This window comes from Gopherus evgoodei, chromosome 2 (genome assembly GCF_007399415.2).
Source record: "Gopherus evgoodei ecotype Sinaloan lineage chromosome 2, rGopEvg1_v1.p, whole genome shotgun sequence".
Classification (NCBI taxonomy): Eukaryota; Metazoa; Chordata; order Testudines; family Testudinidae; genus Gopherus; species Gopherus evgoodei.
This window is the reverse complement of record NC_044323.1, coordinates 80,927,111-80,945,283: the sequence shown is the minus strand read 5'-3', so window position 1 is coordinate 80,945,283 and position 18,173 is coordinate 80,927,111. Positions and strand designations below refer to the sequence as shown.

Below are 18,173 nucleotides of genomic sequence, written 5' to 3'. Positions count from 1 at the left end.
GCTAACTATAGATACATTCAAAATGGACACTGGCGAGTGTCCTTTTTTTTGACAAAAGTTGTACAGTATGAGAATATAGCCCAATAAAGACAATGGTTTTGAAATTATTTGATGCCATTCAGGGTGGGGTGTTTCAATATCAGTTTACAGATTTGTGAATTTTTTTACAGGTTATCAACTGAGAATAACGTGCTGAATATTTCTTGGATGGCAGAGAACAGTGCTCTGCTTTCATTCAAAGGCTACATTTTTCATTGCTTGGACTTGATCTGAATTGCAAGAGAGGAGAAACTTGCCATTTCATCCTACAAAGTCAATTCTAGTGCAGGATTGTCTAATCACCTCTTCCACATTTTCCTAATTAACAGGTAAGTCACCTATTTCTTGTATGCAAGGATATTATCGTGACAAGAACAAGAAAGCCCAATTCTCATTCACACTAACACCACTTTACCTTGCTCTGACAGTATAAAAGGGCCTTAAAGTAAAAATAACTTATATTCATATTCACTTCCTTCAAGGCTCCTTTGCATGACTAGAGCAGTTTAAAATGGCCTGGGTGTAAATGAGATTAAAGGCCAAAGACTTAAAGGGACAATTTTGTTAAATAAAGAATATGGGCCTTATTATCATTTAGACTTATGGCTTCTGTTGTCAAGGGTTTATTTTTAGTAGTTTTTTAGTTTTATGTAGATATCCAAAAATTAGCGTCTTTCTATATACTGTAATGAGTAATGTCTTTTTTCAGAACCAAAGTAAACCAAATACAGAAGCACAGAGCAGTTGGTTAATGTGAGAAATGAGCAAACTTGTTGAAAGAATAATTTGCAACAACTATATATTTGGCAAATTTTGCTTGTGGAATGCTACTTAGATGCTGTCCACCCACAGCCTACCAATGCGCACCCATTCATGGCTTATTGCTGTGATGTGGGCTAGTGACATCTGAATATGGGTAGGAAACCTGAAAAACAGTAAGTGTTTCCTCTAGATAGGCCCTTTTTTAATGATGCTCTTTTTGTCTCATTCTGACACTTCTGAAAACCACTTAAACACACTTGTAACAAGCCAGCTGGAAACTAGCTACCTTTGTGATTAGTCATCAGCCAGCAGTCAGTTGTGTCATGGTGCTGACATAGTTTACTGAAGATGACAAATATTTCTCATACATAATGCATGTGGAAACCGATATTTAACAAATAGTGGAGGTATCAGAGTGTCTCAAAAAAGGGTTGCAATCATCTTTTATAATGGGAAACATCAGGCAACTTAAATATGGAAGTCACTGCCAGCTTCCCAATAGTATTATCTGTGGTAAAATTCCAATCTTTGTCTGAGTTTTAGTCCATCTCTTTAGTTTTAACCCTTTTTTCTTTATGCAGGACAGCACAAGATGACTGAAGAAGCTCTCACAACAACCTACTACTACGATATTGACTTAGAACCATGCCAAAAAGCTGATGTCAAAAAATTTGCATCCCTGTTTTTGCCACCGCTTTATTCTTTGGTGCTGATATTTGGCCTGGTGGGAAATGCGCTAGTTGTACTGATCCTGATAAAATACAAGAAGCTGAGAAGCATGACTGACATCTATCTGCTGAATCTGGCAATTTCCGATTTACTCTTTATTCTTTCCTTACCATTTTGGGCTTATTATGCAGCACATGAGTGGGATTTTGGAAATGCAATGTGTAAAATTCTTTCAGGGGTCTATTATGCTGGCTTCTACAGTGGAATGTTTTTCATAATACTTTTGACAATAGATAGATATCTGGCCATTGTCCATGCAGTGTTTGCTTTAAAAGCTAGGACAGTAGCCAATGGTATCTTCACAAGTGTTGTCATTTGGGGTATAGCAATATTAGCCTCTCTTCCAGGGTTTATATTTCACAATGTTCAAAAGGAAGGTGCTCATTGGACCTGCAGCTCTCATTATCCATCAGATTCCAAAATCAAATGGAAGGAATACCTGACTTTAAAGATGAACATCCTGGGACTTGTCATTCCACTGGTCATTATGATCTTCTGCTATGCAGCGATTATAAAAACATTACTGAGATGTAGGAATGAGAAAAAACAAAAGGCAGTCAGGCTTATTTTTATCATAATGATTGTTTATTTTATCTTCTGGACACCATTCAACATTGTTGTTCTCATATACAGTTTTCAAGATTCATTTTCCCTAAATAACTGTAAGAGCAGTAGGCAGCTAGAGCTAGCAATCCAAGTGACAGAAGCGATTGCAATGATCCACTGTTGTATCAACCCCGTGATCTATGCTTTCATTGGTGAAAAGTTTAGGAAATATCTTTATACCTTTTTCCAAAACCACATTGCAATCTACCTCTGCAAACACTGTCCAGCTCTTCATGGTGATAAGTTAGAACGGGTTAGCTCTACATACACCCCTTCTACTGCAGAGCATGATATCTCCATTGGTTTGTAAAGTGCGTTAGAAATGTAGCTAATAAAAGTTTCATTGTCCTTTTTTGTTTAATTGCACAATCTTTTAAGTAAACTCTTATGGTCATCGCATTAAGACCTGAACAGTTACCAATCACAGTAATTAATTTTTTTTGTGACATTGCAGTAATTCTCATTTTTCATATAGGGAATATTAAAAATCCCACAGGAAAATTCAAATACGGCAGTTTAAGTATCCACTGTAACATGGCACCCAATGTAGTATGATTTTGCTCTTTAAACCTGGACTCTGATCAAAGAACTATTCCTCAGGAAATATAATTCAGAAGATGACTTGAAGAGGGCAAGGAACAAGGTTTTTCTTCTCTCAAGAACCATTTACCTATATGCAAAACCACAAGAAAAATTTTAGGAGGAAGGCATCCATGGGAGGACATTATACCCATTTACATGGGGCTTGATGCATCTTTTTACTTCAATATTCAACATTAATGGAACATTTCAGGAAAAAAACTTTGTAGCAAAATCATAAAAGGTTCTAAAATTCCCATGCATTTTATAAGTTTGATTATATTATGAAAAAAAAAAGCTAGTACCTCTCTGAGGTGGGAAAGGTTTATTTACAATTACACTGATACCTTGTTTTTCCTATAGGGTTTGAAGAGCTGTTAAATCTTCATAAAACAGAGATTTTGATAAACAGACATTGTGCACACTTCTGTTAAGTGATATGGGATATGACTGACCTTCTGTTAACCAGAATTGTGTTAAGGAGGGGTATCCTATTAACTGGTGGCTGACTGTTTAAAATAATCCTTTCCCCTTGACTACTGCATTCAGTTATTTTGATTTCACATGAGTAAGAACTGGCAGGATCAGATCCCAATATCTTAGCACTTACATATTGCTTTGCAGCCTCACACCTCTGTGCATAACTAGTTATTCATCCTGAGGACAGCCCCCTGAGGTAAATATCTGCAGTATTACAAAGTGACGGCAGAAAATGACTCTCCCAGTAAACTTCCTTTCATGGAAAAAATATTTTCTGCACGTTTGCACTAATGTGAAAGCACTTTTTTAATACCAAATGCATGTCAATGTTATGTTTATAGATCTATTCCAGTTTTATTGAGCTTTCTCCATTTCCATTTTTATTGGGGTGTGAATTCTGATGCTACAATTTTATGCTTCTTTCTCTTTCCACATTAATGCAAGTTATTAATAAAATCATTGTTTGAAAAGTTCCATATACTCAATGTTTCTCATTGTCTTTGTGGGAAAGAGGCTTCAGCTCTGGATCCTGGGAAAGTGCAGGGAGTGCTCCTTACATGGACACCAAAGGAACACCAATAACCACAAAGGGGGTGGAGAAGAAGTGGAGCCATGGACCAGAACCCTCCTCCACACCCTCCTCCACAGGAAAATGAAACCTTCTGGGTGTAGAGCTGCTGCACTATCCTAAAAGATAGTTGCAGCTGGGACAGCCCCCATTCACTGAGAAACTTGAGGAGGGATTTGGTACTTGACCTTTGAAAATAATTTTTTTTTAATTTTAGGGGGAAAATATCAGTTTGGGTGGGTATTATAAAGCAGATGGAGTGAAAGTGAGTGAGGAAAAATTATATAGCACTGAGGAGCAAGCTGGATTCTCCTACAAGCCAGCTCTGGCCACTGTATGATCACTTTGTGCTGCTTAGGTGGTATAAGGAGACATTAGCCAACCAGACAATCTGGCCCTTAAAATTTTATATCTACAGAGTATTAAGTATTTAAAATTAAACATGCCTGTTGCTGTGCATTCCTCTTCATGTTCCCTTTTCTGTCCCCACCATTCCTCTGCATCCCCTTCATGCTTTTCCCAGTCTCCTGCACCCTACTTCCATGCATCCCAGTCCTCTGTATCCCTGCTTCATCCCATCTCAATCTCCTGCCAATCTCAATATATTCCTCCTCCCTGAGAGCCTCTCACTCCAAGACCAGGGAACATGGCTCTCTGACATCCACTCCCTGCCCTAGTGAGTCTCAAACTTTCTGCTATCAAGCCTCACTTTTATTGAAGCAAATGAGCTCAGTCCCCACCTTTGGGTGAGTTAGAGACAACATTCACACATAGCAATAATTAATGCAGTACTAGAATGGCAAAGGATATAAACTCACACTAGCATTTACTTTGCAACATTTCAGTGAGATGAATGAGCTTGAAGAGCAACTAGGGACTCGGGAGAGAAATGGGCCTAAGGGAGGTACAAGCTGGAGATAAAGGAACTCACAGGGAAGAAGCTGGGGGTGCCGAATCAGTGTGGAGGAACTGAGACTCCATCTTCTCTGTGCCAGCAAATCACTGAGATAGCTGGTGGCAGATGCACAGGAAATCTAACAGAAAATACCATGCAGTGATTTGCATTTTTTCAAGATAGTCAAAAAGTAGGATATGAGTTTCAGGCCCACCCAGACTCCACCGTGGGGCTGACCTTATATTTTTGGAAAGCCTCCCCTAACCACAGTCCACATCCTTTCTAGCGCACAACTCTCCTCACCATGCCCCTTTCTGGATTCCTGTCATTTGACATTTACTATCTCTTCAGTGATAACTAGATGGATCTATCTTGATGAATTGATGATCTACATTGACAGACCTCTGATCACATATTGTTTCATATATATCACGAACTGGTGTGGTTACTGGGAAAACACAGGTCTGTATGTTTATTTCACTGTGATCTTAGATTACAAAGCTTAATAATTAAAACAGCAAAAACCAACAGTTTTGGAAGGGATATAAACTCTTATGCAGGACATAAGCCAAGCTCTAATTATTGAGGTTTAGGAAGAAATGTTACCTGTGGGCAGGTTTCTCCTCAATTGCCCACTACAGGCTTTCTTGCACCTTCCTCTGAAGTAGCAGGTGCTGGCCACTACTGGAGACAGGATACTTGACTAGATAGACCACGGGTCGTCGATCCAGGCTGGCAATTCCTATGTTTCCAGAAAGAGACAAGATTCTTTTCTTTCATGTTTCCTACTTTTTTCATCTTGAAAAACAAAGTCTTTCCCTTACTCGGGAAAAACACATTGACACCTGTGGCAGATTTGGAATTGCCTGTGATTGTTTGTGAATATGTTAAAGATAATTTCTAATGGTAAGTTTGATTATAGTAAGGGGGTTTATTGTATGGATACATGGGGTAAATTCAAGAAGAGATTGACTGCACCAGGCAGGAAGGAGAATTATGGCTCCAGATATTTATAAACCCCATATTTATATGGCTCCCTCTATTTATAAACCCCTCCCATTCCCCATGAGTTCCCTTTGGTTTCACTCTCAGAAAGAGGCTCTGGGTGCATCCTGCCAATCTGCTTGCCCACAATGGAAATCACCAAAGTAACTTCAAACAGCTAATAAGCACACCTCGTGCTTGCTACACCCAATTTCTGGATATCATGCCTGCCTCTGGCAAGTGTGGCACAGAGAGTCTCCCAAATGAAAAACAAGAAATTATGTATCCTTCTAACTCTTTCTTCCCTTATTCACACCACTACATGCTGCAATGCTAAGAGTGGGTTACAAACAAAACCAAACTCCTTCTATAATTATAGCTTTGGATTGTGAAACCTAAGTCCCACCACTAGGATTTCAAAATCTACACATCTGTGCTTTAACACACTTTTTATAGAAGCATTTGAAAGTCCTTTTTAGAAAAGAAGAACTGCTTAATTTTTTTTGAGTAACAATGATTTGTTCACTCAAAGTCTGCTAAACGTATGAATATTGTGTCCTTCTTCACACAGGAAGGGGTGTATGCCTGCCCTGTGTTTGTTATGTGCAAAACTGATTAATGCAATGCAGCCGGTCTAAAAAACTAAGACATCAGTGGCACTTCTTAGACATTTGGTAAGTCATCTTTCCTCTGTTTTTAGTATTTATACATTAATTAGTTGCTTATGTAGATTAAGAGGTAGCACAAATGCCTATATTTATAAACATAGTAAAGTATCTGCTATGTCATTTGTTAGTGGCTTCGCCTATCAAAATGACAGTTGAGAAGGGCAGGGGGAATATACTGGAATGAAGTATTTCAAAAGGATATAATCATTAAAGTGTTCAGAAGGGAAACCAAATAAGCAATGAGGCAAATTTCCAGAGACTGTAGTGGATGAGATTGCAATGGAATAAGATATCTCTGTAACAATTGAATTGAACAGGAAAGATTTTTCTGTCAAAACTTTGATACTAGTTGTATCAAGAAGAAAAATCTGTTTTGAAAACACAATAATGGACTAGATTTGCAACTGGTATAAACTAGTGAAGTTTCACTAAAGTCAGTGGAGCTACACGGATTTATATAAGCTGGGGAACTGCTCCGATACTGGGAAAATATTGGTTTGAAATCTGAGAATGTGAGCACATTAAACATAAAATCCTTCAGACCTAATCTAGAATATATAATCTTTTCAGCACACCATACAAATGGTCTGATTTTACAGTTCTTCACAGTGATATGAAATCAGTTTTGCTTTAATAAAGATTGTAGGATTCAGTCCTGACTCCAAGATGCCAAGTGCACAACTCCTATCATAATTAATGGAAATTGCATTCCTAAGTACCAATTTACCATTGAATATTAAATGATGATTCCCCTTCTGTCCAGAAGAGAGGAGAATCTATCTGGCTAAGTCATATTTACACCTATCTCAGAATGACTGCAGAAACACTGGTATTGTAATTTGAAAACTGTGTGTGATGTGACCTATTTACAATCAATATGTATTTCTACAGGAAGTCCCATGTAATTTAGCCATTTACTGTAAAGTTTTACTCCACATTCTAACATTTAAATTCTTTAATCTTTGCCATTTTTTTCAAAATAGCTCTGATCTGAACATTTCTGTGAAACTATTATCTGGCTTTCCTGATTTCTGTGTATGCTTAAGGCATGGAGGGCTTTTTAACTCAAAAGCAATAACGATTGGGTTAAACTTGCACCAGACAAACAGAATTTTTGATTGGCTGATCGCAAATTTCTGGGAAGAAATTGTAGTCTGTGGTCATGACTATACTTATATCCCATATTGTAGTGCTTTTCATCCATAGGTCATACAGCAGTTTGTGGGTACCTTCATCTCTCTTTTATAGATGGGGAAACTGATGCACAAAGAGGTGAAATGACTTGCTAAAATCAAACAGCTGGTCAGTGGTAGAGCTAGAAATAAAACCCAGGTCATCTGACTCCTAGTCAAGTGTCTTAGACACTAGATAACAGTTTCCTAAAAGAGTGGGAGAAATTGCTTCATGGGATACAGCATATAGGGATATGGTAATCCTGCTCTTTTAAAATTGGCACCCAACGGTGGTTATCGGTATCTGATGGATAGATACCAACCTCAGATTCAGATACTGTGGAGAGAGGTTTCTGAAGCAAGGAAAGGAGCTGGGCTAGTAGGAGGATTTTACCAGAACCAATCAGAAAGGAGGAAGAGTAACAGGATTTAGGCACTGATGACAGGTTGGGGAGAAGAAGACAAGCACCAAGGTGATGTTCCCATGATCCAGAGACAAAGTGGAGGGAGAAAGTGGGAGCAAGATACAAACACATCACAAGGATGAGGCAGCAAGAAGCAGCTTTGAGGACAAGGACAGAGTAGGGGCTATAACTAAAGAGTTTGCCATGATATCACTGTTTTGATGACATTTCAGAATCAGATTTGTATCAATCTAACAAGATGGCCAGACATTTCTACAAATCAGTCCCAAATCAGTTATTTGTCACACCTCTATTTGCTGATCAGTACAAGCTTAGGATAAAGACACATGCCCACTATTTCTAACCAGTCTCAAATTCCATCACCTATTCCACAGCACCTGCTTTTGAAATGCTCCGTTCTGCTGAGCAGGACTGCTATTTTATTCCCTAAACACCAGCAACTTCTTTAAACTCCTCTTTTCTTGGTGATAGCTGCACCTGGTTAAGGAGAGTCACGTTGGTCATGAGCAGAAGACACATTGGGAGTTGCTTGTTCTCCTTATTGGAGTTCTTGAAGCTAATTCAATTTCTTAAGTTGTTCAGAGCACAGATACAAAGAACGGCCCCAATTCTGTAAGTGACTGTGCAGGCAAACCAAACCAAACACAAAAAATAAGCTACGGAGGGAAAAGGTTAGTGGCTACTTTTTGAAGAAGCTTCTTTTCTTAAAGGACTGTTAAAAGTGACTATATAAAAATATGATCTTTTAAACTCATTTGCTACCAATGTATCTGAGCCATAACAGCTTACTATACCAACAAAACCACACTTTTACTTTCACAATGACTGCAGAGTCAACACAGCTGTGGAACAACTGTCTCATGGGGAGAAAGCATAGAATTTTCTGAAAATCAGGCATCTTTAAAGGTGTCTCAAATTTGACACACAAAAAATCAAGCACCCAAAATCACTAGTAACTTTTGAAATTTTCACCTATTTAGTTTTCAAAAGAACTCAAATGTATTGCTATGCATGTGATTATGATAACTTTCCACAAGTAATTTGACAAGGTCTTAATAAAAGCAGAATAGTCCAGTCAAATAAACAAAGAGACAAAATAGGTTAAAGGGGGCTAATGTCCAAAAAGAAAATCATCTTGTTCCCCATTGTGCATGATGCTACCTTCCTTAATGACTATCCATAGGCCCATGTCCCTCTCTCTATGATCCTAAAGGGTCAGAATGAGAGTTCCTGCAGACCAGCAAGATCCTTATGCAGATTCTATAGCAGCGTAGTTCAGCCATACATCCTCACAGAGGGCAAAGGGTTGTACTTCCTTGAACAAAAGTCCATGTCCTCTTAGCTGCTGCAAGTGCTTTCCTTGCAAAATCTTTTTCAAGTCTCTTTTCTGAGGAAGTGTTTTTCAATCCATGGGTTGTGACCCACTACTGGGTCACATCATGTAAGGCATTGGGTCACCTTGCTCTGGTCAGCACCACTGACTGGGACATTAAAAGTCCTGTCGGTGGTGCTGCCCAACTAAGGCAGGCTAGTGCCTACCTTTTCTGACACCACACTGTTACCAGGGTCCGGCTTCTTGGCAGGGGGGCCCCGGGGCTCCGCGTGCTGCCCCCGCTCTGAGCACTTGCTCTGAACTCCCTTTGGCCAGAAACTGGCCAATGGGAACGGGGGGGGCGGTGCTATGCGCCTTCGCCTAAGAGTCAGACTGGCTGCTGGCCGCTTCCAGGGCTCAGTGTGGTCCACAGTGCATCTCAGCTGTGCTGCTGACCAGGAGCCACTGGAGATAAATCTGCACCCCAACTCTGCACCGCAATCCCCTGCCCCAGCTCTGAGTCCCCCCAAACTTGGAACCCCTTCCTGCACCCCAAACTCCTCATCCCTGGCCCCACTCCAGAGCCTGCACCCCCATCACAGAGCCCTGACCCCCTCCCGCACCCCAAACCCCTGCCCCAGCCCTGAGCCCCCCCAACCTACAGCCCCTCCTGCACCCCAAACCTCTCTTCCCCAGCCCTAGCCCAGAGCCCTGACCCCATCCTGCACCCCAACCCCTTGCCCCGGCCCTGAGCTCCCCCAAATCTGGAACCCCTCCTGCACTGCAAACCCCTTGTCCCCAGCCCCAGCCCAGACCCCTGACCGCCTCCCACACCTCAACCCTCTGCCCCAGCCTTGAGACCCCCCTAAACCTGGATCCCCTTCCTGCACCCCAAACCCTTCAGCCCTGGCCCAACCCCAGAGCCTGCACCCGCAGTCCAGCGCCCTGACCCCATCCTGCACCCCAACATCCTGCCCCAGCCCAGAGCCCCCTCCCATAGCCTGAACCCCTCATTCCTGGCCCCACTCCGCAGACCTCACCCCCGCATCCCAACCCCCTGCCCAAGCCTCACCCACACCCCTTCCACACCCTCATCCCCAGCTCCATTGGGTCACAGGCATCAAAAATTTTCTTCAACTGGATCCCCATAAAAAAGTGTGAAAATCACTGTTCTAAGGCAATGGCTACACTACAGAGCTTACACCAGAGCAGCTGCATCACTGTAGAACTGCTAGTGCACATGCGCTAAACCAGTAGTTCTCAATCAGGAGTCTGGGGCCCCTGAGGGGGCCTCAAGCAGTTTCAGGGGGACCTCCAAGCAGGGCCAGCATTAGACTTGCTGGAGCCCAGGGCAGAAAGCTAAAATCCCACTGCCTGGGCCTGTAGCCCAGGTCCCTGAGCCCATAGCCCAGGTCCCTGAGTCCTGCCACCAGGGGTTGAAGCTGAAGCCTGAACAATGTAGCTTCATGGGGGTCCCTATGGCCTGGGGCCCCAGGCAATTGCCTTGCTTGCTACCCCCTACCACCACCCTGGCTTTTATATTCAGAAAACCAGTTACTGTGGCACAGGTGTGGAATTTTTATAGCATGTTTGGGAAGCATCAGAAATAAAAAGGTTGAGAACCCCTACTCTAAACCAATGGGAGAGAGCTCTCCCTTTGACATAATTACTCCAGCCCTCCCAAGTGGTGATCAGTGTGTCGGTGGGAGGAGCTCTCCTGTCAATATAGCGCTGTCCACACTGGTGCTTAGGTTGGTGTAACTTACATCACTGAGGGGGATGGATCATTCACACCCTAGCAACATAACTTATACCAACCTAAGCTGTAGGGTGTACATAGTCTAACTCCCTGCTGTTAACTCTGCTCCCAGCACTTCAAATGCCATATAGTTTGTTACTATTTTTACACTTGGCCATACTTCGACCATGTGTTTAAGGGAATTATGCAGACGGGGCATATTGGGTTGGTGCCCCTATGTCTATAGTTATTTGACAATACAAAAAAGAAAACTGATATGAAGGAACTGTGACACTTCCCGGGGTACCCAGGGTCATGAGGCACTTCCCCTAGCATAAGGAAGGCTTTTCTGTGCCTGCTGTTGGTCAGTTCCCTCACTCCATTGGCCACGGACAACTAAAGCACTCCCCTCTAGCCTTATGCAGGCTCTTCTCTCTCACTCCAGGTTAGTGATTGGCATACTCCAACCCCTGAGGCCTCCAAGAATCTCCCTGGAGTGTTTACCACTGTTCCACTGGACACTCACAAATTTGCTGTTTCCAAAAAAAACAATACACTCCATCTTACTAGTTACACCTCTCATCAGCACTCCATTGAATGCACAGCACTTAGAGATGTTTATAGTGAAAACATGTAAAGGTTTATTTAACAAAGTATAGAGACTTAAGTAATAGCCAGTGGAAGTTTTGGAAACGTACATATCTAGATACTCTCCTGTCTTATCAGCAATGCTCACCCAAAGTCCTTGCAGTCTTTTACAGCCGGGCTTGGCTGTGATTGTTCACTCATTTGACAAGTCATGCTGTCACCTTGCCTGCTCGGGGAAACAGTCCAGTGTATGTCAGCATCCCCAGATGTACCCTACCAATCCATTGTCTTTTCTCATAAAGATGATCAGGGCCAGCTCTAGTTTTTTTGCTGCCCCAAGCAAAAAAATTTTGGCTGCCCCCCTCACCACCCCCACCCGGCTTCTTTTTTGGCTTTTACACGTTTGCACTTTGCAGTTTTGTTTTGACTGTTTAAAATAAAAAAAAATGAAAACAGAGAATTTGTAGTTAGTGAAATAAAACAATTTCCCACTAGTGTAATTTTAACATTTAATTTTAACAAAATCCTCCCACCTGACCTAACTCTTACCTTGCTGCGGATCTGGCCCAAAGTGGAGTCATCTCCTGTCACCACCACTCCCAGGGCTGGAGGTTGGGGGCTGCTGCTGGATCCCAGCCCCACTCATCCTTGGTCTTCGCCTTGGCCCTGGCACGAGCTGGGCTCAGCCTGGGCCGCCGCTCTGCTCCCCTCTCCTGGCAGGGGGTGGCACAGAGGGGAAGAGGAGGAGGAGTCAGAGGTGAGGACAAGCTGAGGAGGAGCAGCCCGCCTGGGCGCCATGTTCCCCCTCATCCTTTGCAGCCGGGGAAGGGCTGCGCTACCAGCTCCCGCCGCTCTTCCGCGGTCAGCAGCCACCACCCCCCACCGTCCCAGGCGGGATCCGGTAGCGCAGCCCTGCCCCGGCTGCAGAGGACGGGCCGCTCATCGGCTTGCAGTGGCGGGGACAAAGCAAGGAGGAGAGGCCTGTCCTCTGCAGCTGGGGCAGGGCTGCGCCACCGGCTCCTGCCTGAGTGGTCGGGGGTGGCCGCTGCCTGCGGGAGAGCGGTGGGGACTTGTTCCCCACTTAGCTGGCTCCCTGCCCTGCCGCACTTGGCGGCAGAACAACAGCCTGGTTACCGCCCCCCAGAGCGATCAGGATCCAGCCCAGGATGCTGCTTCAGGTATGAGCTGAGGCCCCAGCATTATGCCGCCCCAAATATTTTGCCGCCATAGGCACCTGCTTGTTTAGCTGGTGCCTAGAGCCACCCCTGAAGATGATCCCCTGCTGCTGTTTATTTCTTCCTGTACAATTTCTCTCTTGAAGATTTCACAATCTCTTGACTAGCATTTGGCTCAGTAGGCCAACAGGCATCCGTTGAGAAGCCTACAATGCCCAGTACACCCATGACCAGGTAGAGAGAGAAGCATCTGTTACCTCCTGCTTGAAAGGAATATTCCTGAGGTATGTCACCTCCTCGTGACCCACTCATATCCCAAATCCTAATCCCTAATCCCAAATCCTTAAGAATTTTTAGTATAGATACATAACGTTCTTAAATATTATCTGTATACACATTTTGCAATGATTATGATGACCAGTGGGCTACTGGCTCTCAGTAAAGACCTCACATGCCATTGTTTAGGCACAGAAACTAGGGGCGCAGGAACTAGGGATGCAGGGGTGCTGCATCCCAGTCCCCAGCTGCTGGCCCCATGCCTAGGACTCCATGCCAGGGGCCCTGCTCCTGGCCCCATGCCCAGTGCTCTGCTCCGAATCCCACACCCAGGACTCCACTCGCTGGTCCTGCACTCAGGACTCAAGTCCTGGCCACGGGACCTGCTCCCTGGCTGCTGGTCCCATGCCCTTGGGCCTGTGACGCCTGCACCTGGGGACCCAGTCCCAGCCGAGCACTGGAGCTCTGGTCTGGGGCGCTGGCCCTGCACCCCTCTCCCCAGCCACTGGACCCATGCCCAGGGTCCCACTCCTGGCCTCTCATCCCAATCCTGGGGCTCCACTCCCAGCCCCATGCCTGACCCCCTGCTCCCAGGGCTCCACTCCTGGCCCCGCGCCCGCCCCCAGCTATGGCCCCAGCCTTGGCCTCCTTACCCTGTCTGAGTTCTCCCCTCTCCCAGAGACACAGCTCTGCTCCTGGTCCCAGCTCTGTGGGGTGGGGGAGACGTGCACTGGAGTAAGGGGGGGCATGAGGTAAAAAGTAAAAACTGCTTTCAGCACCCCCACTATTAAAAGTGCTCCAGTGCCACTGATTGTTGGGGGAATTATTATGCATATATCTGATGCAGGGGATCCCTGGAAAACTGAGTATCTCCTGTGTCCTCTGCCAGTTCGCACCAAGAGTCTCTGAGACACAGCAACTAAAAAAAGGCAACTATTTCATTGAAAAGCAACCCTGTCTCTTAAAGATAATGACACCTTAAATTCTGATCAGCTATCTCAGTTTTCTGCTTTTTAAGATCAGCTTGCTTCTGAATGGGCCAGTAATAATTTTAACTCTTTACTGCAAGATATCTCCAGCTAGATAAAAATAACATATAATACTGTACATTAAGGGCCAGATCCTCAGTTGACATAAACTTGTATAACTCCATTGACTTAAATGAAGTTAGGTGAACTTTCACCACCTAAAGATCTGGCCCACAAGTGTGTGTAGTTCATGCATCTGTAGACTTGCAGTCATTAATCAGCAATATTTACAGTTTTCAACAACTAAGTCAGAGTATTTTCATAAGTCTGGTCAAAATTATATTTTACATATTTATATGATACAGGTATAATCATGTACTTTTTACTGTCAAGGAAATAAAAAGTTGAGACTGACCAGACTGCATGTCTCTTCCTACAAATGTTGTGTACATATGAACAAGGCTAAAAGAATATTATTTAGGTTGCAAAATCAAAATACAGGAAACACCTGCATTATGGTTGCCTATACAACTTTAATTCTGTCCCATTGTGCATTCATCTTTTGCACTGATTGTGGAAAAGGCCCTGTGGGAAAAATGCATGGGGATCATGTAATTAAATACTGTAACACAATGTATGTGCACAGGTGGACAGAATTAAGGTGCCATAGGCAACAATAAATCTGGCATGTCCTAACTTTTGAGTACTTGACTTTGCAACCTAAATAATTTTCTATTAACTTAGTGTTTTTATGTATTTTTCATTTTAGAAGAAAACAGATAAAACAAATTCAGTTATGTATAACTCTAATAATCCTTTTTTCATATGTATTCAGCAGGGTTTGAATTCTTAAACTTTGGCATAGGCATACAGTTATCTACCATTTGAGCTACAGTAACTACCGGCAGGAGAAAGCTATCATCTGAGGGCACAACACACGTGTATGTGAACACCTGCATCTAGACAGTGGCTCAGGGGAGCCTGGAGTGCATCTTTGCCCACATCCTCCCAAAAGGTAGGGGAATTTGTCCCATGTGGTTCTTCCAGGGGAAAGCTGGGGGGAACAGCTTGCTGTGGCCACATGCTAGGTCTGGGTGGGTGGTTAGTGGGTAGCCAACCTGACTGTCTCTCCTTCTGCACCGCAGCTGTTCTAACAGCTCCTAAGCACTACCAGTGCAGTGGCTGCTGCTGCTGCTTAGGCAGCAGTGTAAGCCAGCTGTTTTAGGACAGTTGTTCTTAACCACGTGTATGTGTACCCCTGGGGAGATGCAGAGGTCTTCCAGGGGGTACATCAACTCATTTAGATATTTGCCTAGTTTCACAACAGGCTACATAAAATGCACTAGCGAAGTCAGTACACATTGAAATTTCATACAGACAAAGACTTGTTTATACTGCTCTATATACTATACACGGAACAGTACAATATTTATATTCCAATTGATTTATTTTATTGAAAAAGTAGGCAATTTTTCAGTAACAGTGGGCTGTGACATTTTTGTATTTTTGTGTCGTAACACAGCAAAACCTAAACAGAATTTCATGAGGAAAAAGAAAAGGTGCTTCTCTAGCCCTAAGGCTTTCTCCCCACTGCATTTCAAAGGCCTAGTGCAAATAATGGAAATCTCAGAGCTTCTCAAAAAAAATTGCTATAATCTTTTATAATAGGAAGTGTTAGGCAGCTGAAATATGGGGGTCACCACAAGCCACCAAAATTATTGTTTGTGGTAAAATTCCAATCTTTGTCTGAGTTTTAGTCCATCTCTTTAGTTTCTACCATCTCTTTCTTCATCCAGGACAGAACAAGATGGATGAAGAAACTGACATGACAACCTATGATTATTATAGTGGCTCAGAACCATGCCAAAAAGCTGATGTCAAAAAATTTGCATCCTTGTTTCTGCCACCGCTTTATTCTTTGGTGCTGATATTTGGCCTGGTGGGAAATGCGCTAGTTGTGCTGATCCTGATAAAATACAAGAAGCTGAGAAGCATGACTGACATCTATCTACTGAATCTGGCGATTTCTGATTTGCTTTTTATTCTTTCCCTGCCATTTTGGGCTTACTACGCAGCACGTGAGTGGGATTTTGGAAATGCAATGTGTAAAATTCTTTCAGGGGTCTATTATGCTGGCTTCTACAGTGGAATTTTTTTCATAATACTTTTGACAATAGATAGATATCTGGCCATTGTCCATGCAGTGTTTGCTTTAAAGGCTAGGACGGTTACCTATGGCATCCTCACAAGTATTGTCATTTGGGGTGTTGCAATATTAGCCTCTCTTCCAGGGTTTATATTTCACAAAGCTAAAAGGGAGTCATCTCATTTTACATGTAGCCCTCATTATCCATTGGGACAGGAAAGTAAATGGAAGCAATTCCAGACTTTAAAGATGAACATCCTGGGACTTGTCATTCCACTGGTCATTATGATCTTTTGCTATGCCGAGATTATAAAGACATTACTGAGATGTAGGAATGAGAAAAAACATAAGGCAGTCAGGCTTATTTTTATCATAATGATTGTTTATTTTCTTTTCTGGGCACCATACAACATCGTTATTCTCATATACACTTTTCAAGATTTATTTTCCCTAAATAACTGTGAGGGGAGCAGTCAGCTGGAGCTAGCAATCCAAGTGACAGAAGCGATTGCAATGATCCACTGTTGTATAAACCCCGTGATCTATGCCTTCGCTGGTGAAAAGTTTAGGAAATATCTTTATACCTTTTTCCGAAACCGCATTGCAATCCATTTATGTAAATATTGCCCATTTCTCTATGCTGAGGCACCTGACCGAGTTAGTTCCACATACACCCCATCTACGGGGGAGCAGGAATTCTCAGCTGCATTGTGAAGGGTGTCTAAGTAAAAAAGTTACATTCACTTTTGTGGAAACAGTTGTGCAAAGGACCAAAATGCTTTGAATACTTGGCTTTAAAGAGGCCATTAAAAGAGGGGTAACTACACAATATAGATGCAGATGAGTTTTCTCCAGGAAAAAAACAGCATTTGTTCATACAAATGGGTATTTGTACATTTAAAAAGGGGGTGTGCATACCTAACTCCTTACTTGGATATATAAATTTAGACTTTGGTAGAGACATGTCCACCTCTTTTTTAGAAAATACAATAGATATGCCATATTTTGGTCAACTTGACCCTTGTGATTTTGTTCTTTACACTAAGTCTCTGGGCTCATGAATAAACTTCCAACATACCACTTAAGAGAAAGTAAAATTTAGAACATGAAATGAGGTCAGAAGTGGAGACGCATCATCTTGAACTACCTCTCACATCTTAGTACGAGATATGCCACTCATTTGTATTCAAATGTATTTCATCCCACACAAACCTGGTGCTATATCAGTGTTAACTACATTAAATTGATATCTGTAATACAAAATCTTAAAATTGAGATCCTAGAAAATGCCATCATTTGGGGAAAAAAAATCCAGCATTTCTAGTTGCTTCCGCTTTTTTTTTCTTTTTTGGTTGTGTATTGTCTTTTTTCACATTAAATTTTAATTTGTTAACTATATGGTCCTGCTAAATCATACATAAGTTATTTACAAGATATGTAAAATATACTTAAAATAATCATTTTAAATCAAGTAGATGATTCTGTTTCATGGTCAAGAAATTAACAAAATATGCACACCCCTCCCACCAACAAAAAGTTTATAAATTAGTACAGATTGATTAGTAACTCAATTCTTGTGCAATACTCGAGAGAGAGAGAGAGAGAGAGAGAGATTATATATAGGGTTTGAATTGGGCTGGATCATACCAGATCAGTAATGTGGTTGTTTAGAGGTTTGGGGAGGTTGTTTGAACAGCATTTTTTCTAAATTGAGTTAACTCAAATGCCAATGCTAATAATTCATGTGTCTACATTAACCATCTCATTGCTGATCAAAGCACCTAAGAAAGCAAAAGAAGGATCACAGCTCTGCGTAATCTACTGTATGTGGCATCCCATTTTGATGCTGCAAGTAGATGGTATCTGGGAGATAGCATTTTTCCCCCAATTCAATCCCTGTCTAGAAGTGTTAAGCATTTTTGTTGGTATAGTAGTAGGACATTATCCAGCCATTATTTTGTACCTAAAACTCCCAAAGTTTGTAATGAGAGTTTTGATGAGATTGATAGCAGAATATAAGCAGGCTATTCCATAAAATGTAGGTCCAGCAAAGAACTTAAACA

The 18,173-nt window shown here is 42.5% G+C and overlaps 2 protein-coding genes across 3 annotated transcripts; both read left to right on the top strand.

Annotated features, from left to right (window-relative positions):
* Positions 1-279: 279 nt before the first annotated feature.
* Positions 280-17,581, top strand: LOC115645898 (C-C chemokine receptor type 5-like). 2 transcript variants are annotated; one of them, XM_030551141.1, is made up of 3 exons: positions 6,209-6,316; positions 14,800-14,979; positions 15,761-17,581. In XM_030551141.1, exon 3 carries the CDS (start codon positions 15,772-15,774, stop codon positions 16,822-16,824), a length of 1,053 nt encoding a protein of 350 aa, XP_030407001.1. In that variant the 5' UTR covers positions 6,209-6,316; positions 14,800-14,979; positions 15,761-15,771; the 3' UTR covers positions 16,825-17,581. The 2 variants fall into 2 exon arrangements, with proteins under 2 accessions (XP_030407000.1, XP_030407001.1); XM_030551140.1 differs by lacking the exons at positions 6,209-6,316; positions 14,800-14,979 and adding an exon at positions 280-368.
* On the top strand, positions 281-3,671 carry LOC115645896 (C-C chemokine receptor type 5-like). Its single transcript, XM_030551139.1, has 2 exons — positions 281-368; positions 1,383-3,671. The coding sequence occupies exon 2, from the start codon at positions 1,394-1,396 to the stop codon at positions 2,444-2,446; it is 1,053 nt and encodes a 350-aa protein (XP_030406999.1). The 5' UTR covers positions 281-368; positions 1,383-1,393; the 3' UTR covers positions 2,447-3,671.
* Positions 17,582-18,173: the final 592 nt, after the last annotated feature.